At 39.7% G+C, this 14,557-nt stretch overlaps 1 protein-coding gene and 1 long non-coding RNA gene across 2 annotated transcripts in view; one reads left to right on the top strand and one right to left on the bottom strand.

The window, feature by feature from the left end:
• Positions 1–14,557, bottom strand: part of LOC307034884 (leucine-rich repeat-containing protein 75A-like) — a gene marked incomplete at its 3' end in the record, with an annotated part of 44,415 nt that overhangs the window by 25,143 nt on the left and 4,715 nt on the right. Inside the window, exon 2 of the mRNA XM_079673810.1 lies at positions 283–411. Coding sequence (XP_079529936.1) covers positions 283–411 — 129 coding nt within the window. The remainder of the gene's footprint in view (positions 1–282; positions 412–14,557) is intronic.
• LOC307038135 lies at positions 8,978–9,580 on the top strand. The gene is made up of 2 exons (XR_013807906.1): positions 8,978–9,339; positions 9,443–9,580. It is a non-coding gene; the product is annotated as an uncharacterized lncRNA (long non-coding RNA).

The raw sequence follows: 14,557 nt of genomic DNA, 5'->3' as shown, positions 1-14,557 counted from the left end.
AATGACACTGGACCACATGAATGAACACACACAAGGAGCTGGGCTTCTCTCAAGGACACACACAGATACACAACCACTTAGAGCACTTCCGTAACCCGATAGTGTCAGACGAAATGAGTCAGGAGATCATCTGATAGCAGCCACCAAATGAATCACATCGGACTGTGTGTCCTGGGTTTTAATGTGTGTGTGTGTGTGTGTGTGTGTGTGTGTGTGTGTGTGTGTGTGTGTGTGTGTGTGTGTGTGTGTGTGTGTGTGTGTGTGTGTGTGTGTGTGTCCTACCGTCTTGGGGCAGTGCACGTATCGTGCCAGGCTGATTATAAGGTCATGCGTGATGGGGTCGACCAGGTTTCTGAAGCTGGCGTAGCGGTACAACACGTCATCCAGAGAGGTTGACTCCATGCCCAGGTCCTAGACACCAACACACACATACATTAAATTAACCCATCATATTTTATATTACACCATTGTACATACAGTTGTTACAGTATACTGTATAGGCAATGCTTTTTTAGGCAAGGTAACCTATTTGTATACATGATTTCACACAAAAACTATGGGCTTTACATTAAAACTGAAAATTTAAGGAAAGGAAAAAAGTTCAGTTAAAATGTAGGAAAGTAGATACACAACAGCACTGGTTCCTAACCTGGGGGTCCCAACAGAAACTGCTATATTAAAACACTAAAAGAAAAAAGGGCATGTATCAGGGAGGAGAGAACACTGAATGTTAAAAAAAATAAACTTGTTAAGTACGTTCAGTTGTTACATAAAAAAGAAAACTCCTCACACATTTAAGTATCCCAGTAATGTCTGTTGCATGTTTTAAATGTATTGTATTTACTTGTTTAAAATGAAATGTGTTTTAGGTTGACTTTTAAAATCTGTCCAGGGACTACAGATGAAAAATAGCCTCTTGGCTAACTCTGGCACATTTACAGAAATGTTCATTAATGTGCACTGTCCCTGTTAAATAAATGAATAAATAAATAAATAAAAAACTGAAAATAATCAAGAAATAGTCAGCTCAAAATTCATCATACAAACATAATGCATTTATACAATTCACAATTTTTTAAATGTATATAATATTAAATATCAATTGAATACAGTATGTCATGTAATCAAAGGGTCCTCAGGTTACTCAATATTATCTCTAGTTGGGAGAAAAAAATTCAGACTTCGGTGAAATTATGATCTTTAAATCATATTGTGAAACAACATAAATACTACACGGAAGATATGTCGTATTTCATGTCATTCACATTTACAGTCCCGTTTATAGTCATTTTCCCATTTCTTTCAAAAATATTCAGCATTCATTGCAGCCCCAATGACCTATAATTTGAAACATAATTTGTGTATAATTTGTCTCCCTTATTCTGATCTGTTTCAACATTTAATGGGATCTTCCTAGGCCCATCCTACACCCTTCCATTAAGTGTCTTGAAAATCAGGACAGCAGTTTTTGCTTTATCCTGCTTACAGATAGACAAAATCCACTGTATTTGCTTCTTGTTGGTGGAAAATGACATTACGAAAAGCCTTTTATATATAGTTTGAGTTAAGTGTGTGCATGTACATTAGCAAATGTCTGCATGCTAACACGCTAACCTTAGACAGTGAGCAATGTAAAAGTGATTCCTGCTTAACATCAACTACTAGCTACTAACATCTACCACTAGCATGAATCTTAGTGTGGTTACCTTAACAGTAAAAGTATTGTACATTTAACCATTTTAAAATAATAAATTAAAGAACACTACTTCCTTAAACAAAACAAAACACTTGTTGCTCCTTATGAAATGTAAGCACAAGGTATATCATCTTATAATAATTTTTGAATGCTGCCAATCAGGGATAATGCTTGCGGTTGTCATGGGGATGGCTTAGCTGAGCAACACTTTGACTGCACGCCACAATGAAGGCATACATGAGGTTAATTCAACTATGTTTGTTTGCAATATCCAGAATTGACCTTAGAGCTAAATTAGAATACATTGATAAACTGTAATCTCAGTTGTCCTTTAAGATTTGTACCCATTTTGTTGTCTCAATAACATTGTGAGGACAACAGCTTTTGAGTTTATGACCAGCTGGGTTAATGACACCTATGTATATGGGTGCATCCTGTGTGCTAAACACTGTGTATAAAGAATATAATGCGTGTGTGTGCGCCCATAATGCATAATAATAATAAAAATAATGCTAATGCATTTTAGTCTACAGCTAAGTACAGGCTCAAAGTGTTTGCAAATAAATGTCTGTGTGTTTGGTTCTGTCATAGCTCAGATGACCCCAAACAGAGAAGCATTTTAACAATGAACCGACTCACATTAACAAATATGAAACAGGTTGTGATCAAAAAGTATATTTTTTTATTTTTTGGGAAAAATATAGATTTCTCAGTTATGTGTTTAAGACAATTAGATGTAATGTAATTTTCTCATTGATATCTTTTACATACTCTATTTTTTTATTAATGTTGATTTTCTGCTTTGGCAACAATGGTTGTGGCCCATTCATGGTAATGAAGCGAATTGAATGGAATAGAGAGGGGTAGGGATAATCGCTCTCCGACAGAAAGGTATGACTCATTGAGGTTTCCATGATGCCTGTTGTCTTACGTAGGTGGGGTGGTAAATAATGACAGGCTCTCTGACCGGCTGACACTCACACACACATAAGAATCAGATGCTGTATTTTTATTTATAGCAAAATAGAAAGCTATGATTGGCTCAGCAACAGATGCATTTTGAGATATGCCGCGTGTACAGGTTACACAGACGCACACAGTTCCAAATTGAGGTCAAACATAATTTAGAACAGCTGACGATAATCACAAAAATCGGAGAGGGAGGGGGTACATTCGGCAAAGGTATGCTTTAGGTGTGGCTACATTGAGATTGATGCATTGCATGGTACGTTAAGCACAGCGTAGTAAGCACTGAGTCGTAAGCACTGCGTCGTAAGCACAGCGTCGTAAGCACTACGTCGTTAGCACTGCGTCACTAGCACTGCACCGTTAGCACTGCATCGTTAGCAAAATGTTTTTCAGGATTGTTTGTTCTAAAATGATTCCAAATCCAACTGAGTGGTTTAGGAATGAGTCCTAAAACCTGGAAATGAGTCAGCATTTTTTGTTGAAGCCTAAAATAAGGTCTGAAGGTCAATTTAAACTATTTAAAGTCATCAAGCCGACACAAGGCCGCCTTTAGCTTAGGGGTGGAGATGCGGAACCTTGCCAGATCCAATTGGCAAATTCCATTGCTTTTTGTTCGGCCACCAACATTACGCCATTACTGCACAACTCTATACATGCGAGCAACGTGTCAGGGTACTTCTACCCTTTTTAGGCGAAAAACACTTGCTGTAGGTAAATATATATTTTTGGGATTTTTTGTGAATCAGATGAAAAAGATTAAGAATACTATGCATTCTTTTCTTTTTTAACAAGGAGCCCAATTATGGTGGTCAGTCCGGCATACAGTTACATAATGTCATGAGAAATTGGTGATGGGCATTGATATGGTGAAACTAAAAGCATTAGGGGATTGATGTTATTTCAGTCTACCCGTTGCCAACATTGCCATTCAATATGCCACACAAATCGGCCAATAAACGTGCCACCTGGCGATTAACCTGATTACTTGAAATTTCGACTCATCCATCAGAAAGTAAACACAATTAAAAGTGATTACATTTTTACAGCAATTGAAGCCAACATAGCAGCGCAATTTTCTAATTGTGAATAACTTGAAGAAAGAGCGCATCATGCTTTCTTCTTTGTCTTTACAAATGCTTTTGCTTGTTCGTGTAATGTATTCTATTTAGAATATTCGGTTCTGAAGCAACATTTGGAAATGCATGGATGTATCGACTGATTGTATAATATGGAGAGAAATAAATGTTTTCATCTTTTGTGCTGTGTTTGATAAAAAAATATCTCTGAAAAAACTCAATATTTCATTAGAGATATCGAAAGAACATCAATGTGTAACAGCTTTAAGAGAATCAGAACTTACGAACCATGTGTATTTGGTTTTATATTTTTTAATACATCGTATGGATTTGAATAAACTATTTATATTACAAAACAATGAGGTTTTCTGCTACCCGTGTGTGTTGTCTTTGACAAAATACGACCTGTTTTTAAAACTGTGCCAAAATAATTGTAAAGAAAAAAGCAGTTAAAAGGTAAAAAACAAGATAATGGAGAATGGTATCAATCCTATCCTATGTCATTCTCAGTTTGAAGCCAATAACCTTTTTCACAACATGTCAAACTATTATCTTAAATGACTGAGTGTAGGGTTTAAAGTTCTGCTTTGAAACTATAGCAAACAATCTTCTTTTTAAGGTGTACATAAACAGTATTCACTCTCCAGAAAAGCCGTACATTATTAAAAGTGTCCCCTCATAAAATATAGACAAAATAAAACTGATATATTTCCTTGAACTCAAAGTGGATGTTGTGTTGAGTGTGTACATACACGCATTGTGCTTTGTGGAACACAGTGTGGGCTTTTTCTTACATAAAAAAAGAAAAGAAGCACCACCCACATTAATTAGCGGCGGTCAGCATCAAAGCGCTGGTGTGATCCAGCTGAAGGTGAACAAAAAAGGAGACATACATGGCCGACACCAGGGCTCAAGTGCAGGCTGGGGGGTTAATAAGAGGAAATGGAAGCCGGGCTACGAGGACCCATACAATATATGAAGCTGGAATTGACTTGTATTAAACATCCCATAAAGCCCCTGTCACACTGTCCCGAAATTGACACCCAATGGAAACACGAATATGGAATTGTGAATTTCGCACGAAGATGGCCCCGAACCACACACAAAGGCAACATTTACATTACATTTAAGACATACAACTGCAACGAAAGTAACAAAAACGATTATGTTAAAGTACTATGATACTGTACTGATATTTTCAGACTTTGTTCTTTACTTTATCCGTCTTTATATGTAGAAGATGTTAAGTTTTCTCCGTAATGTTGTTTCCATAGCAACAACAACCTCCTGTCAACTCGGCTTCAAAATAATATATTATATCCTTTTCAGTTTCACAGAACACAAATTGGGTTATTTACATAATATGTTTACATGATTTTGTTGTGCAATAAAACAACCCGATGGACACACGATAAAGGAAAAGTTCAAATTCAGCTCTAGTCGTAACAACATCGGGACATTCGTGAGGGCATCTTAAGCCATCGTATGACCGCCGGTGGAGTTTCTTATGGCTCCGGCAGCAACTTCGGTGGTAAAATCTTTGGCATGCCAAAAAATTGCCGAAGGACCTTGCGAAGGTTCATTTTCGTGTTGAATTCGTGACAGGGGCTTAAAGCCCCCGACGATCATGAGAAGAAGGAGGTTCTTTCATCATAGCTGAATAATTATTATGATTATTAATTTTGTCATATCAAAAGGTCTGTGCATCAACACTAGTGTAGTAGATTTTATTGGCAGATTAAGACTCTTCTGTTGACATTTTGATATGTCACAGGATGAAAATCTCAGGTGGAATTAATAAAATGAATGGTGGCTGCGCTCCATTTTGCATGGCTGCTTCGTACGATTATTTAATGAATATGTCATTAATGAAAGCACAAATTATGCGATGGAAAAAGTTTTCTACAAAAGTAAACGAGGAGCCCTGATTTACAGGTCAGTGAGGCTTCCTCAATTTGATTCAAATAATGGGGAGGGCTTCGCCATAAAAATATGAAAGATCCCATTATATTTGCAACATAGGACTTTGTTTTCACAATCTAGTGGTTTCATTTACAATACATCATTGAAAAGTGACATCAAAAGAGACGGTGAAGACAGAGATTCATAAAGTAGCATTTTGGAAGGCATGAACTGCAATCGGTTTAAGACATATCACTAAAAAAGTATATTTAATTTAGTGTATTTCTTTTCAGAGTTAGCCAACACAACAGTTAGCTTGTTTTCAGGAGCCCTGAGGTGGTGCGTTCCCACCTGCCTTGTATAGTCCGGTTGAATCGAACCCTGGTGCGTTTAGCCGCTTGGTGCGGTTCATTTGGGTTGGTGTGAACACAGTCCGAGACCTGGGGGGGGGGGGCTTAATTTGTTTCATTATAGTATATCATCGTGAATTGGTTTCTCCCAAACAAGCAATCAGGGGTGTCACTGTTTGAAAAATGGCCCTTGAAAAAACTGAATGAGGATGGAATGATGGAGCAGATGGTACAGACTGCAGGGAGCACTCGCTCCACACAAGAAAATCAATCAAACAGCTTCATGTAGAGACATTGCCCTTCAAGTTCTGATAAGACCAAAGAAAAAAGAAAAAGAAAAAGGAGGATGTGCAACTAACATTACAAGGTGAAAGGTTGCAGTCCTCTACGCCTTTGGTTTAATCAACACAGTGTGAAGCAACAGGGAACATTTGCAGCACTGAGAAATACATTCTGGAGACAAAATGAATCCATGCAGTAGTGTAGGTGTGTTGAGTTTGAAAACAGCCAACTGCAAATTTAATGCAAACGCAAAAACAACAATCTCAGCCCCCGTGCGGAGGACACACGTTCGAATCCGGCCTGGCATGTCATCTTCCGGCTCCGCTTTCAACTCTCCGTCTCTTCAATAAATGCACTGGTAGCCCAAAATATGAATACATAATAATAATAATAATAATAATAATAATAATGTAATATATGTAACGAAGACAAACCTCATGCACAATTTATATTCTGTTGACCCCATCATCATGGCTTGCAGATTCAGCCTAAAACAATAATGGTGACCACAACAGAAAGGCCCCTCCTCATCATCAGGCAAATCACATACCATAAGACTAGTTAACAATCCACTGCTTACAGCACCTCAGAGCCTGCACAGGGACCACTGAGGATCATTTGGAGCCTGTGCTGGTTTCTAGAGACACTGCTGCTACTAGTTTAGCAATGAGCTCCAGGGATGTGTTAAGAAAAGCAGGGTGGGAGGGTTATTTTACGAATCACCAGTTACATGTACAAAAAAAAGTAAACCTTATCTGAGGATCACGTTATAAAAGTATTAAACCGATTACTTTCTGTTCTTTTTTTTTCCTCTCCAAGCTTGTTGATAACAGTTAGCTTTGGAGTGAAGTTAACTGAATGGCAGTGATTATGAAGGTGGCCTCCTCATTAGCTCTTAACAGAGCTCCTGCCTGATTAATCAATGTCTATTTAGTCCATGCCCTCCGGCCATCACCATGGTTTCCCGGCAACATGGAGGAGAACCTGGTAACCAGGGAAGAGTGGCTCTCCTCACAACCGAGCTTGCTCCTCTCTTTTCCTTCAGTGTCATTACCTCTCTTTCTCTCTCTGAGTATCTTCCAATGTCTGAGTAATCACTCCCCACCGCTGCCTCTCATTTTCTTCATCAGTGTCTGTTGCAGTTTAATCCTTGTGGTGGTTTTTTTCCCCCCTCTCCGCTCTCTCAGTAATTGTCTTTATTCAATTCATCGTGCGATCTGTCCATCATTTACTGTTCTAGCAAAGCATACCCCGCCCCCCACACTATATGAAGATGATTGATGGTTATGTTGCTGGTGTTCTTCCAATTTAGTTTTCATCACCCAACATGAAAACCAGTTGCTTACAGCCTCCAGTATCTGCTCGCTTAAAAACAAAACAAATGGTGTTCATCTTCAATCTGAAATATCACAAATAGAAAGGTCCGTCCATTTTATTAACTTTGAGCAAGTTGGACTGCATCGTGTTTGTTGATGTGTTTCCTTGTTCCCTTATCCCAAGGTCCACAAACAGCAGCAAGAAAGAGGTCACAAGAGTCTGACCTCAACCCATCACCCACTGCAAAAACTACGCCTGCTGTTTACATAGTTATACTTCCTCCTTTCTATTGATACTAATGCACTACAGCAGCTGTATAATGTGTTACACTGAAGTGAAGTGTTGACTTTCATTAAATGTATTATGTCAACAGATTTCACATAACTGCACCGGAGGCCTGTACGACGAAGCCGGTTCAACATAACCTGGATATGTTTGAGTTACCCGGTTTACCTAATCCAAAACAAACGTGCTCTCGCTAAGCGGTCCTACGACGCCAGTTATCAACTCGTTAACTCAAGCCAGCTTTGCCCTATCTAGTTAGGTGTGCGTTCCCATGAAAGGGGTGGTATTTTGAGCGATCGACCAATCACAAACAAGGACAAGCGTACTGACAGCGCAGCGTCATACTTCCTGAATGAAAAGTAAACTATAATATTAGACATATGAAGAAGTTAAACTTTAAACATCCATGACTTAAACACTTTATCCAGGATCAAAGCCACATAGTAACACCTGCAAGGTGAATACAGCTGGTAAAAAAAAAAGTGTTTGAATGCGTACATTAACAGGTTTATGATATGCACCGTCTAAGACACGAGTGGATCTGACTTTAATTACATTTGACTCGAGTGTTTCGTCAACTTAAGGTGTTGCTTAAAATAATACTTCTGCATACAGTATGTGACACTGTGAGTGTTGCACGGCCAGATACGGCTCAAGAAGCTGACTCAGATAAGGAAATATATGATATATTATGATGTGATGTGATATGATGTGATATGAATGATAATGGGACACATCGACATCTCACAGTGCCGCGGACAGTAGCCTACGTAATGTTACTTTGATCCGGTTACTTATGTTGTGGCAGATATTTAATTAAGCTTTCTTAATGCTAATGTTATAATAGTCAGATTGCTCTGAAGATGGGAGGTGATATTCTATTAGTGTTCACGTTCACACAGTCGGTGATTTTTGCCGGCCGTCTTTCCTGCAACGGCAGTTTAAACTGTATTTCCTTTCTCCTGTAATATGACTTGATCGCTTTAAACTCCGCACACTGAGCTCTGATTGGTCAGCAGACGGTGCTTTCACTGAGTTGATCTCTTATCCTGGAACCTATCCTGCTCCAGAGCAGGCTAGCCGCTCAGCATAAGTTATCTAGCCCGCTAAAAAGTGAACCAGCAGGACCGGAAATCCCTTAAGTTAGCTTGCTAAACGAAAATCCTGATTCGTAGTATAGGCCCCTGGTTAGCCGCTCAGCATAAGTTACCATGATGGTCTAGCCCGCTAAGACGTGAACCTGTGAGGATCTCCAAGTACTTCCTCCTTCTTTTTCCCCTGTCTGTGTTTGTTTTGTCTGTTTGTCTATGTGTCTGTCTCCCTGGCTGGGCGTGGCTACCTACATTCCGATTCCCGCCAACTCACCTCCTCAGCTGCTGCTCATCTCACTGATTGCCACTACTCACCTGCACCTGCTTAAAACCCTAATTCCCATCTTCAGACTTCGCCAGTTCTTCAGTTGGTAAACTATCGTCCAGGCCTACTAGTGGTTTTTTCTTGTGACTTTTTGATGCTCCTAGTGAAGGGAGATCATTTACTAATCCTGCTTGTTTTTCCTGTTCCAGATCCACATACTCCAGCCGCTCTGCCTGCCACGTCCAGCCTCCCCTCCTGATCAGCCCAGCTCCACGTCTTCCCCCTACGTGTGCTTCGTCAACTCCTTGTCAGTGTCGTGGACAAAATAAAGCCTTTTTGACACTTCACCACAGTCTCAGTTGTAGTGCTTGCATAGCGGGTTCTCATTTCCAGTCACTTCTCGGGAAACCTAACAGAACCAGCGTCGTAGGACTGGAAACCCCGAGTTTTCCCTGAAGTTAGCTTGCTAAGCGAAAATCCGGCTTCGTCGTACAGGCCTCTGGTGAGTTGAAAGCAATAATATTATGTTTAAATAAAACATAATAGGTTCAACTTAATATTATTAAGTAAAGTCAACTTTTTAAGAATTTTCGGTGTACATTTCCACATCCAAATATCTCTTAAAATCACTGCACATATGTTATCATTTTGTTTAAGTTGTTTACTTTTACTATCCCAAATGTTGATATTTTTTACACCTAGAGTGACCTGTAATTTGAATCAAGGTAAGAGTCCATTTAGCATTGTCAACTCTGATGGCATCTTATCCCATTCCCGAATGCATCTGCTTTGTGGGTATTTGCCAGAAGCGGTTTAAATAGTTTTGATCTAGTTCTTATAACACAGATTTATTTTCACATCTGTCATTCTAACAAATGTTTTAATCAGATAAAGTACTTTATACTATACTGTACTATATCTTGAATTCTCAGAGTAAGGAATTGAGAAAATGTTAGCGGTAGCTCATCTCGAAGCTAACTTTGTGCGTCCGTCTCTCGAACGGCTCATTGTGTAAACCTCCTGAACAATCATCAATAAAGGAATCCTATCCATCTTCCGCCATTGCTATAAGTGTTTTTTTTATTGACGGACCCTTGGCAGAAAACTACATAACGTACTATTTTCTGTGAACTTCAGCATGACTTCAGCAAGTCATATGAAGTATGGATATGCAGATGAGAAATGGAAATGTATTAAAGGTCCCCTATTATACTTATACCGTCAATATAATATAGTTCTCAGTTATATAGAAAACATGTCTCTGAAGTGTTTGGCTCGAATTACCAAACACATTGCAGCATCCCATTCAGCCCTGTTTCAAAAGTGCTGATTCTGTGTCTGTTACTTTTGATGAAAATAAGGAGCCACGCCCCTCTGAGAGATATTTGGTTAAAAAAAAACACAATGGTTCTCTAGAGTCTAGGACAGGCATCCTCAAAGTCCGGACTCCGGTCCGGATCCGGACCGAACGACAACTGTCTCTGGACGAAATTATACTTTTCATATGTATTATCTGTATTATCTGTGTTATTTTTGAGACAACGCAACGAGTCAAAATTCTCCGTTGTGTACAAACAGCGCTCTATCTGTCTGTCTGTCTGTGTTTGTCTGTGTGTGTCTGTCAACGCATTGGTCCAATCACATTCAGCATCCCATCAGCGTTTTTTCCCCCCCAACAACAGTCTGCGAATCAGAGGCACAGTAGGGCGGGTCTTCACAGAATGCGGGTGGGAAAAATGTGTGTTTAAAAAAAAAGAAGTCAGAGCGAGAGTTAACAGCTCATCTAGTTGCATCTGTACTGTAGCTAGCAGCCTAGTTTCACCTACCTGGGACCCCGGGGCGGCATGGCGTGGCAACTGCCACCCTAAAAATAGGCCTTGCCACCCCAGTTGGCAGCTTTGTTTTGAAAGAAAAGTTGTGGCTCATCAGACATTTATGAGAGAACGTCTCTAATGTCCGAGTGCAAGTGAATGCAGCACAAGACACACGTCTTGTAACGCACGTCAACCCATGGCGCGAGCGTTGAGATATGATTGGCGGCGATTTCGATTTGAACGGTACGGCGCAAAACGAGAAGCATTCGGACCATAGACTGATTCGGACCCAAGTACTGAAGGAATGAGTTATTTGCGGTCTACAATGACAGAGAAGAGACTGTCAAGTTTGGCTGTACTCAGCATTGAATCAAAACGCACTAAAGCTTTGGATCTTACTAATTTTGTGAGGCGTTTTGCTGAACAAAATGGTAATCGCCGCATTCAGCTGTAATAGACATGATGCTCTGTTCACGGGATGAGCATACAAAACTGTTAAGATGATGACCTTACGTGTTTTTTCTTTGTGGGGGTCTTTCCCCAAAAAACTGTTCTAAGTCCTGAGAAAGTCAAATAAGACGGTGTGTAAAACTACACTGCCCAGTCAAAAAAAAGTGACCACTAGGCCAGTAGGTAAGGACTTTCCACTGGATAATAACTGAAGTATAAAATAATGCATGACTGAAGTGATGGAGACCATGTTTGAAGGCAAACAAAAAGAGGAAATAACAGGTCAAATAAAGCAAATCCCCCTCTCAGATTCCACAGCAACCAGAAGAACATACATACTGGCTGGTGATTTGATTAATCAGCTTTGTGATGGAATAAAAAAATGCACAGTGCATTTCCTTAGCTGTGGATGAGTCCACTGGCACCACTGACAATGCTCAGTTGCTGGTGTTTGTGAGTTTTTATGATGAGGCAAAGGGGGAGTTTGTTGAAGATGTGTTGGGCCTGACGAACCTCAGTGGACACACAAGGGGGCAAGACACTTATAAAGCAATGATGGGAATGCTGAATGAAAGAGGGTGCGGCTGCCTTTATTCATAACTGTGCAGCTCTGCGACTCTGAGGGATCAAGCACAGACGCAATAACAATGAAAACTGCTGCATACAGATTATTTTTGTTTTTGCAACCTCGTGTTAAGAATCTTGTTGCAATTTTTTTAAATGTTGAATGACCGTAATAATCGGACCTTTGTCTTATTAAAAACTTTTTTTTGGACCTTTAACATTTGTATTTGAGTACCCCTGGTCTAGGAGATTCAGGTGATAAAGTGGGCGGGTTTACCTTGGTTGGGGATTGGCTGAGTGTTACACAACCCAAAAAAACATGATGACATCCCAAAGTGGCCAAAATATGATCAGCTCATTTTCAGGTTTTTATATAGATGGATCAGGACAAAAAGAGAGAATATTTTTTTTCCAGAAACTTTCAGAATCTCTTAACAGAGAGGGGAGCATTACTTGTGTATAAAAGACATGAAAAAGTGGATTTTGCATAATAGGTGACGTTTAAGTTTGTAAATGTTGTACAAGTATAGGTGTACAGGGGCCGTATTCACAAAGGATCTTAGGGCTAAAAGTAGCTCCTAACTGGCGAATTTAGGAGAAACTCCTAAACATAATTGGCGTGTCAGTCTTAAATTTAGGACTCCTAATTTTATTCACTAAGAGCACACAAAGTATTTTAGGCCTAAAAAAGGCCTAGCACCTAAGTTTAGGAGAGCTTAAAAGTCCTCGAGAGGACTCCTAACTCAGTAAGACCTATTCACAAAGAATCTGAAAATGGCTGCGAGACGAAATGTTTTGGAGACAATGGAAGACTGTGAATTGATCAAGAGATATAGGCTAAATCGTGAGGGTATCAAACTTGTTGTGGAATTAGTGCGAGATGCAATAACATCCCCGACTAACAGGAATAACCCTATTAGTCCGGAAATAACATGTTTGGCAACACCACGATATTTAGCAACAGGGAAAATGCAACTGTGCAATGCCGACGATTTAGGAATATCGCAACCATCAGTCAGCCGTGCCATAAACCAAACCATCAACGCGCTCTCTAGACCACATATCATCCAACAGTTTATCCGGTTTCCTTTGGACAATCAACAACTACACAGGATCAAAGCCAACTTCATGGCAATTGCAGGTATGCCCGGTGTGGTCGGTGCTATTGACGGGACGCACATAAAAATAATTGCGACATCAAAAGATGAGGACGTGTTCGTCAATAGAAAGAAAGTACATTCCATCAACACGCAGATTGTTTTCATTCATCATGATAGGGGGACTTGAACGGCGGTATGGGCTGTTATTGAAAGTGTTTAAGTGCTGGAAATATGCTCATTGGATAATAGTTTGCAGGGTGCTTTTAATTGCCTCCTTGATTTAATGCAATTTACGTATTTTTAATGTTTGCTCTCTCTCTTTAACGTGCATATACAACGTCATTATCGTGGTCTGCACAAACTTGTCATCATGCGTGTATTTTGCTAACTGCACTGTCCATAACTATTTGATAGGAATACATTTTTAGCCTAGGCTATTTCCTTGTTTTTCGGTGATTTAGTGGGCTAACTTGTGGGATGTTGCGGATGAGTTTCACCGAGACCGCCTGCTCTGAATAACCAATCACCGTACTGACCGCTTCTAAACTCATGCACGAGAATCAACGTAATCCATAGCAACGGCGCGTCACTCTTAGTTCACTCTTAGTGATTTATCCTTAGTATGAGTAGGTCTCAGCGGCTTTGTGAATAACTTTTAAGAAAAAATTCCTACGTAAAATGTTTTAGCGCGAGTTAGGAGCCCTCCTAGCGGTAAGATAAAATGCTTTGTGAATACGGCCCCAGGTCTCTAAATGAGGAGAAGGAGTCCACTAAGTGCTGATAGGGGTTTTAGTTCCACACAAGTCTCCCAGCAGCTGTATCAGGTAACATACTGGAGGTTTAATGGAGAGTGGCTGTTTGCAAATAATACCTACATATGTAACAATGAGGCCAGAAAAATAAATATACTTGGATCTGACAATTTAAGCAGTTTTTCAAAATGACAAAATCTATCACATGTCCCTAAAGCATAATTTAAACCATCTACACAGATTATGATACAGATGTATGTAAAAACGTATATTTTTAAAACTATAATATCAACAAATGTATATTTTGGGAAAGTGGACAATATAGGATTATATATTTAACTGCTATTGAAGGGTTTAGTGTAACTATCCTTTTGTGTGATTGTTTTTACCAGCAATGACAGCAGCTTAAACGCAAAGCCAAGGAGATCACAAGCTACGGGCAAGGGAAATATCAGGGTCAAGAGTTGAACACCTGCAACAGAACATCGGCAGGAAAGGATATCAGAAAAGGCTTGTCGAGGATTAAAGTGAAGTGTCTTCGGATGTGTATCCCCCTCGCGCTGATCACTCCAATATGAAAACTAACACAAGTTGCCCATTATGTTATACTGTCACGTAATGTGATCACTATAATGTGGTGCAGT

The sequence above is a fragment of the Notothenia rossii genome (assembly GCF_949606895.1).
Source record: "Notothenia rossii genome assembly, chromosome: 4".
Classification (NCBI taxonomy): Eukaryota; Metazoa; Chordata; class Actinopteri; order Perciformes; family Nototheniidae; genus Notothenia; species Notothenia rossii.
The sequence above is the reverse complement of the archived record's forward strand: the minus strand, read 5'-3'. Positions and strand labels throughout refer to the sequence as shown.